Source organism: Lactuca saligna, chromosome 4, assembly GCF_052625555.1.
Source record: "Lactuca saligna cultivar CGN05327 chromosome 4, ASM5262555v1, whole genome shotgun sequence".
In the NCBI taxonomy this organism is placed as follows: Eukaryota; Viridiplantae; Streptophyta; class Magnoliopsida; order Asterales; family Asteraceae; genus Lactuca; species Lactuca saligna.
The window spans coordinates 335,462,878-335,472,580 of NC_136420.1; the positions used below are offsets into that span (position 1 = coordinate 335,462,878).

At 31.3% G+C, this 9,703-nt stretch overlaps 1 protein-coding gene across 1 annotated transcript; it reads left to right on the top strand.

Annotated features, from left to right (window-relative positions):
• Window positions 1–1,853: 1,853 nt before the first annotated feature.
• LOC145044174 (DNA (cytosine-5)-methyltransferase DRM2-like) lies at window positions 1,854–6,677 on the top strand. Its single transcript, XM_078993013.1, has 10 exons — window positions 1,854–1,989; window positions 2,787–2,832; window positions 2,916–3,053; window positions 3,146–3,248; window positions 3,330–3,376; window positions 3,467–3,610; window positions 3,812–3,911; window positions 4,215–4,300; window positions 4,516–5,253; window positions 5,946–6,677. Exons 2-10 carry the CDS (start codon window positions 2,830–2,832, stop codon window positions 6,384–6,386), a joined length of 1,800 nt encoding a protein of 599 aa, XP_078849139.1. The 5' UTR covers window positions 1,854–1,989; window positions 2,787–2,829; the 3' UTR covers window positions 6,387–6,677.
• The last annotated feature ends 3,026 nt before the right edge of the window (window positions 6,678–9,703 follow it).

Below are 9,703 nucleotides of genomic sequence, written 5' to 3' on the forward strand. Positions count from 1 at the left end.
GACAGGTGGAGATTTCAGTTTCTTGTCTTAGTTTCATCTCATAATCAAGAACCTCATGTATTTGTTATACTTAAACTCGAGTTCTATAGCTCAAATATGGGTCGGTTCACACAAACGCATTGGCTTTATAAGTTGTACTCTTCAAAATCAATACCAGAATGTGATTGGTACCGAAGTATTGGTATTTATATTAGAACGAAACTAATGCCATATAACACCCATCGATACTGTATTCGGTTCCTACAATTTCCATCTTTTGTTTTCCGATACTTTTATGTTCGGTTCCTCATTTCTTTAGAACTAGAACCGACGATTCCTGTGAAGTTAGAACCTGAACCACGGTTTTTGTGAATTTAGAATCGGAACCAAAACCGGTCTAGGCGTTTCTTAAATTTTTGGAACCAGTCCCAAAATCGGTTGTTCCGGTTCAGAGACCGGGTAACTCGGTTACATTATTTTTTTTAGTTTCGTTAATACAAAATAAATTTTAACCATTGAATCAAAAGTAAATACTATAACTAGTTTATTACAATACAAGTTACAAACAACAACAAAAAAAATAATAGTTTTAAAGGTAATTAAAGTTTGCTAAAAATAAGTTGTAAACCAAATTTCATATTCTTACCATCAACCTGATAATGTCATTTTAACATCATATATTTACAAAAGATATTATCATCATGTATGTTCGAATTGTTTTACAATCATAAATTCACATTTACATCAGACCATTTGTTTTGAAAAAAAAAAATAAAAATAAAAACGTTGCAAATATGACTTATTGACAAGTTACTTCTAAGACCCAATTAGATAGTCCAAACAAATATCTTAGTCATCGACGTTATTACGACTAATTAGTTTAAGTATTAAGTATTTTAAAATTTTAATATTTCGGAACCGGTTCCAACGGTTACCTGACGGGTAGTGGTTCCTAACAAATATAAACTGGAACCGGTCCTTGGTGGTTCCCACTTTTAGGAATCGGAACCGAAACCAATGACCTCTGGTTCTAGAACCGATGGTTTCAGGACAATTTTAATTCCAAAAACGGGTACCCGCTACCAGTGCGCACCTCTATTAGGCAATGGTTCAGTCTAATTTTTGTATGGATCTCATCTCTAGTCATTTATGTGAATATCTCAGAAAAAAGGTAAAATAAAAAGCTAAAACAACTTTGTTAACGTGTACTTAGGCAAATTTTAACTAATAGTTTTTAAAATAAGGAACAAAACATGAAGAAAAAAAAAACCTATCAATAAGGACATTTCTTGGTAACGAACGCCTATAAAGACCGAATACAACAAAGTAGACAAACAATAAGGATCAAAATCGATATAAATCCTTAAAATAAGGACAATTTTTCAAAAATATTTAAATTTTAGACGAAACACCAATATAATGATATTACTCAAAGACTATTTCTGTAATGAACTTACAAAAATTTAGTATAATAAGGAGAGAAGGAGAGAGAAAGCAAAATTTATTATTTTTGTTTGTGTTCACTCATCTAGAAAGATGAGAGAACCACAATTAGGGTTTTCTTCTTGGAGGCTCATGAGTTCCCAGTAACAAGGTATCATCCAACATAAAACTCATAATATTTGTAGGTGTTTTAGGTAATTTTTAATTTTGTTGTTTAAGTGAGTCTTATATCAAAATTTTAAGCAAGATAAATAGTAATTAAGTCAATAAATACATTGATGTTGTTTTGTTGTGGCTAGAAGACATCAAATTCGGCCGTTACAATTATCTCCCTCCTCTGTTATAAAAATACTTGTTAGACTTGTTAGTTTCGAACTCTGAAGAATATAAAAGAGGTAATCGCGTGTAATTGCAAGAAACACGCCATCAGCGCGTGCCTTTCACCTTCTACATCTGTATAGAAATGTATGCTTCGGATCTTTTTCTTTTTCGTGAGAGGGGTTCTCACCGAAAGCTCCTCTTGCGAATCTCTAAATGTAGTTATCTTTGTATGCATATATTTATTAGGTGAGTAACGATCATTGCATGAGCTATTTATTTTTTAATTAATCTATAATCAATTCTATTATGCGAAGCAATTCCCCCAAAATTGTTGTTACACTGTTCGATTAATTTTGTTCATTTTGGTGTTCGCTTCAAAATCACTGGGGTTTTAGACAAGGGTAGTGATTTGTACACAATCATTTTTCAACCTTACACAACAATTTATGCATTAGATGTTGTGTACCGATCATCACCCTTTAGACAAGTTGGGTAATTTTTTGTTGAAATTAGTTTAATTTTGACGTTAATTTGTTTTAAATTAATGAAATTGCACGCAAATGCGAGTTTTTTAGGCTGTTTAAGCTAATTTTGATGGGTTTTTTGGGTGTGGTTAAAATAAAAACGGAAGGTCTAAGCTTGGCTAGGGTTTTTCTGTTACCAATTTTGGTATTTATGGTTCACATAGATCATATCCTGCGTTTATTGTTTGTTCAAAGCACAATCTGTTTATGCTGTTTGATAATGTACTGATTTTTAGAAACCAGAATATAAAATTTTAAAACTTTTTTAATATGTTGGAAGGGAGAGCCACTGCATTTTTTTTTTCAATATTTGTTAAGACATTGAAAGAGTTGTTATCATTTCTAGCTTTGACTATTTAAATGATGATATGTTGCATTGAATTCACTATCTGAAACTTTTAATATATGTGAATTACTGTTCATTTGATATTCTTAAATAAGATTGTAAATCTTTTAAGTACATGCTTTACTAATTTAAATAAGATAGTAAACCCTAATATTCTTCTTTATGTTGAACAGATATAGAGCTTTGTTCTTCTACTAGGCTAAAGGTTATAAAGAAATGGTATTTCTTCCTTGATACCATTCTTTGTATATTCACTTGTTCTTATATGTTCTTTTTAACCTTATTCTTTTTTTTTTTTACAGGATGATCATGTTTCTAATGTGGAGAATGAGAATTTTGATTGGAATACTGATGATGATCTTGAAATAGATAATTACTCATCCTCTTGTTCAACTTTAGTAACTACTAGGAATACTCAAGCTATTATTAGCAATGGGGAGGTATTTTCTTATGCTAATTATAGATTTATTTTCCTTATACTTTCTTGTTTTTATAACTTTTGTTATTAAATTCATTGCTTTTTTGTCTCAAGGCGAGCACATCAGCAGCAGCTCCTTCAAACTCCAATCTTGTACACCATTTCATAGGAATGGGCTTCTCTGAAAAGCAGATTACAAAAGCAATTAAAGAAAATGGTATATTATATTTTAGATTATTCAAATATCGTGTTTAACAGGTAAAACATGTTTTACAACTTTGTTTTTACCTATACTTAGGGGAAGATAACGCAGAGTCCATACTGGAAACTCTACTTACATACTCAGTAAGTGAATTTTTTTTTTTTCTTTTTAAAATAGTTATTGTGTATTTCGGCTACTAACATTTTGTTAATGTTTTTCACATTCTTAAAAAGTCTCCGGAAGGAAACATGACATGTGATATCGATTCTCATCAGCAACAAGAATGTGTAAATAATGATGATTTTTCTTCTGACTATGATGAGACTGTTCCCGATGATTTATCTGAGTTTGACAGCTGGTCTGATGATGAAATACCTGTGAGTATTTGCTTGAATATTAACACAAATCTTTCTTTAATGGTTGTTTTCATGGTTTCTTTTTCTTTATTTTAACTATGAATGCATACTCATTGTGATCTTAACAAAGTATTTATTTATTTATTTATTATTATTATTATCCCTTTAAGTATTTGTTTAAATTGTCAAACCTTTATGGAATTCAACATGTATGTTGTGCAGGAGAATTATGAATTGTTGCCTAAACATGAGAAAGCATTGTTATCTTTGACAAGTATGGGATATACAGTAGAAGAGGCTTCAGCAGCTGTGGAGAGATGTGGTGTGTATTTGTTTTTTTTATTTTTTATATGGTGTTAGGTCAAAATACAAAAAAAAGACATCATAAAGTAATAATACTTCAGTGGATAAATGGAGTGAATGGTTAAAATATGTTGTGCTTTTTTGTACTTTGTCCTTTTTCAAAACCAGAAAACTCGGGAAAAATGTAAAAGAAAGTATAATACTGATAAAATGATGAAAATACAAGTGCTTTTTTTGTATTTTTCCTATAATAATTTGTGAGCTTCCTTCCTTATGCTGTTTGTTCACATTTAGTTTTTCAAGTTATATACGAATTTTGCAGGTCCTGATGCCTCGATTGGAGAAATAACTGATTTTATTTGTGCTGCTCAAATGGCAAAGACAGAAGCTGTATTTTATGAGGAAGAGGTAACTACTAAATACTCTCCTTGAAATTCAATTTTAAAAAAAACTAATAAATACATCGCAAATTCTTCTTATTGCAAAAAAAAAAAAATTATCAATCAACTTTCTGGTTATTACATATTGTTATCATCGATAAACATGCTTCAACTCTCTATCGTATTTGTTTAACACGTTATCCAATACTTACATTTTTTTTTTCTTTCCATTTTGCAATTTAGAAACCGAAAAAACTATTTACCTCAAATGGGAAACTCAAGAGAAAGAAATTCTACGAGCTCGAGGCACATAAAAGAAAAAAGCAAAAGGGCCCACTAACAGAAGAAGACGAAGTGATCCGCCTCCCAAACCCAATGATCGGGTTCGGGGTCCCATCCGGGTCAACCACCATAACCCACCGCACCCTCCCCGAGGCAGCCGTGGGCCCACCTTTCTTCTACTACGAAAATGTAGCATTAGCCCCAAAAGGTGTGTGGGACACAATCTCCCGTTTCCTATACGATGTCCAACCCGAATTTGTAGACTCACAGTATTTTTGTGCAACGGCTAGAAAACGAGGATATGTCCATAATCTGCCTATAAAAAATAGATTTCCGATTTTGCCCTTGCCACCTCGGACAATCCACGACGCGTTACCCATGACGAGAAGATGGTGGCCGGAATGGGACCCACGGACGAAGCTTAATTGTTTGCAAACGAGTTATGCGAGTTCGAGATTGACGGATAGGATCCGGAAGGCTCTAGAAAAGTGGGGGGAGAGTGAGAATGTTCCGGAAGATGTGAGGAAGTATGTTATGTATGAGTGTAGGAAGTGGAATTTGGTTTGGGTTGGGAAAAATAAGGTTGCGCCTTTGGAGCCGGATGAGGTGGAGATGTTGTTGGGGTTTCCTAGGAATCATACGAGAGGTGGTGGGATAAGTAGAACGGATAGATACAAGTCACTTGGGAACTCGTTTCAGGTTAGGCTTAAATGCAAGAAAAAAACACAATATATAAGGTCTTTTATGATATTAAACCCTTTGTTCATTATAGCATCTTACTTTTGTTTCTTGCTTATTATAAAATTGTACTTTAAAAAATCTAACCAGTTATAGCAAATGTCATATTGTCATCAAAATGCAAAGCAATTTTCACTGTTATAGTTGGGTAGATTTTTTCCACATGTGAAGTTGTAATAAGAAAAGAACTGAAAGTACAATGTTGTAATGTAAAGAAATGAAAGTAGGATGAGATACTACACTATAAAAATGGAATTACTTTGCTATTTCTATTTTTGTCATTTTTTACTTTGGTTAAAATGAAGAAACAACGTACTTTAAAAAATTTGCTCAATATAAACATCTACCTGAATATAGCAATGTCATCCAAATACAAATCAATTTTAACTGCAACAGCTGGGAAAAGATTTTCCCAATTGTAATGCTCTAATAAGAAAAAAAATGATAGTAATGATGCTGTAATGTTAAGAAATGAAAGTATGTTGCTTCTTCTTGTTTTTTTATCTTTACGTGTTTAAATGCAAGAAATAGCATCCTACTTTTATTTTCTTCTCATTATAACATTGTCCTTTAAAAAATATATATCCAATTGTACGAAAGTAGGTTGCTATTTCTTGTTTTGTCATTCTTTTTCAACATTTTTTATTCCACAGGTTGACACAGTGGCATACCATCTCTCTGTGCTAAAAGACATATTCCCAAACGGTATAAACATGCTCTCTCTCTTCTCTGGCATCGGTGGTGCTGAGGTGGCGCTCCACAGGCTCGGGATTCCTCTAAAAAACGTTGTGTCAGTTGAACTCTCGGAAGCCAACAGAGACATTGTGAGAAGCTGGTGGGAACAAACAAACCAAAAGGGCAATTTGGTCCATTTGGCAGATGTCCAAGAATTGAATCCTGACAGACTTGAACAACTTATGAGACCTTTTGGTGGTTTTGATCTTGTGGTTGGTGGGAGTCCGTGTAATAATCTTGCAGGGAGTAATCGGGTGAGTAGAGATGGACTTGAAGGTGAACAATCCGCTCTGTTTTATGAATTTCCGCGTATTCTAGACTTAGTGAAGTGTATAATGAATGGGCAAAATGAAAATTAAGTCTCCTAAAGGGCCTAAAATGATGGTTTAATTTGTACCTAATTTGAATTCTTCATGGCCCCTTTTTTTTGTTGTTTTTATTTTAGTGGACTTTTAGATCAAGACTCGGTAGTAATATTATAATATAGGATAAGATGTTTGATTAAATAAGTTAGGAAGCGGAGATTGTTCTCTGTGAATTTTTGGTAGATGATTATATTGTATGCGGATTTTATGGTGCGTGATGTGAATTGTTACGTATCCGAATGGTACTTGTGATGAAATTTGGTATCAAATGTTGCTTGGGATTTAGTTTGTGTTTTCTGGATTTTTGAATTTTGTGTTTGAAATTTATGATCATTGGCAGTGAACATGACATAACGTGTGTGGGATTAATGCCCAATAAAACGAATAATCTATTTGGTACAAATAGAATGAATTAAAATGTTAAGAGTAGTTGAAACTTGAAAGATTTGTTACCACTTTTACAAAACTACATTCAAACATCCACAACATTTAAATCAAATAATTAGTAACCGAAACCAAATGGAAATGCAAAATTATAATTAGTTTTTGGTCAAAGCCAATTTAAAAATCCAAATATACAAATCATAAATGTTTAAGTCCGATATTTTTTGAGAACTTCTGTAATGATACACGATATAAAAATAAACAATTACATATATGATTTATAAATCATATATCAAAAATCAAACTCATTGAGATTTGATAATACCAAATAGCTAAGAAGGACAAGATTACGCAAGTTAAAGGGGATAACTTGTAATGAACAAGCGTATAATTATTTATAGAGATCGAAGGCACACTTGTCATCAAACCAAAATCAATTAGGTTCGATCTCAAGTTGCGACTTCAATGGTGATTAGCCATAATTGGACTATGCGTGAAGGGTGGATTTTGAGTGTATTCAGGTTGTAGGTTTGTATTTAGGAGGTGTTTGTGATTGTTTATTTAAAACAACTTTTGATTTTTAATAAAATGAGTATTAGCTTATCTCTATATATATTAAAAGATAAACATGATTACATTATCTTCAAGAATCAGAATCATTGATTGTATTTCATTATTAGATTTTGCATCATTAGATCATTTTGCTGACATCATCATTTGTTCAAACTCTTTTACTTTTTGTCCACCAATTTTATAAAATGTATCTTATGTTTAAAATTAGAAAACCTAAAAAATACAATTAAAACTCACCAAAAATAAAATGCTTAAAATTAGGAAACCTAATAAAGACAATTATAACTCACCAAAAATAAAATAAATAAGATGGAAGTGCTCTAATTCAGTCATGTTCTTTCTCATTAGCATGCCTTCATTCTTTTCTTCTCATCAACACACACACGGATGTGCTGTAATCCTCCATCCTAAGTTGTTGAAGCTTCCTTTCTCCCTGTCAGTCGCATACCACTGTGTTTATGTTTCAAATTTGATGAACAAAATCCTAATTCTACTATTGCTTTCAGGATGCTTCCTTCTCTGTCTGGATTTTCATATCAACAGGTCATCATCATTACCAATAAGCTTTTTGACCATCCCATGATCGTTTTTGTGTTTTCTCTGTCTGAAAAATTCGTCTTTACCAACAGATGCATCCTATTATCTGAGATGGAATTAGAGATTCAATTGTATGTTCATTTGGTTTCTCCAACCCACTCCAATTTAGGTTTGTCATCCCCTGTCAATGGAGTATTCATTTTTTATCATATGCAATTATCGTCGTTTGTTTGAAAATTTAGCCCCTTGCAATCATTGTTTTAAAATTTTGACTTCAATTATATCTTTGTGTGATGTTCTTAAAAAAATATATATTATGGATGTTGTATCTTATCAAAAAAATTATTTCAAGATTCGTCAACCACCTGCTCGACGAAATGTTTAATATTGTCGATAGAGATTATATTCGAGTAAACATTTTACTCGATTATTATGAAATTGTTAGTATTATGCTTCCTTTTTTTTGCTTCATTTGTTGTTTATTGGAATTAATTTAGGTATTATTTGAACTCATATTTAGAACACGTTTATTGTCTATAACCAAAATCATACAAGATGAAGATACTAAGTTGATTAGTTTTAGGGATAGATAGATAATGATAATCATATGTTTTTCTAATCATTTTTATTACATCTTCTTACCTGTCCATCTACATTATGGTTAAATCTTAGTTTTCCAAGATAAATTCATTAATCAACATGTCTTAGTTTCTAGATTGAAGACTTAAACAAAATGGATCTTATGCAAGTATATCATGTCATATGTTATTGCAGATTGCAAATATTTAGAAAACAAGCGGTGTGTAGTCACATCAATTTCTATGATATCACAACTCACAAGAATTCTAACAGTTTTGCATCAATTTGATTTTATGTTATTCAAATTAGCAAAGTCTTGGTTAAACGTGCATTAGTTGTTTACTAGCATTGTTTAAATGCAGAGATGTGCGGAAACATATATTCTCTGTTTGATGAAATTAAGGATGATTACAAGGTAGGGATCTCATGTTGAAAAAGATAATGATCAAAACATAATCTTAATAAAGGAAATAACATTTCCAAATTATTATAAATCGAAGATTTATTTCAAGCAAAATTAATGTGGATCACTGTTGCATTTTAAAATTTTTCTCTCTTTATAAGTTTTAGAAATTATAATATTTTTACTTTTTTTTTATGATTACGCTTTATAAAGTGGCAGACCCATTTCGTTTCGAATTTTATGAGTTTTAAACATGATTTATCATTTTGTGTGTTAATGGATTATGTAGTCAAGTTCTCATTAGATAGGAGGATCGATAAAAATAGTAAATGGCTTGATCAAATATATAAGTTTTTATTTGGTACTTGAAGGAAATCAAATAAAAAATTGCAAGTTGATATCAAGGGTTGAAATCGTAATATTCATCGGGTAAAAAGGTTATCACACAAGGATGTTGTTAATCCAAACAACTATCAAAATGTTAAAAGAAGAAAGAAATTATTGGTTTTTTGGTTAAAGAATAAGAAACTGTTGTTATGTTGCTATCAGCAGAAAAAGTAAATTTTTTGTTTACTTATGATTAAAAGACAAGTTTACTCTTCAAATGCACATTTATGTTTAGCCTAAACTAAAATATGAATAGATATGGAAGTTGTATAGACAAGACATGGCTTTTATCCTTTACAATATATATATATATATATATATATATATATATATATATATATATATATATATATATATATATATATTGTTGTACAATCACATAGTTGTAGATCAATGAAACCACTCCACTACCTTATGCTAATGTTATAGTTGTTGTCAAATTTTACTA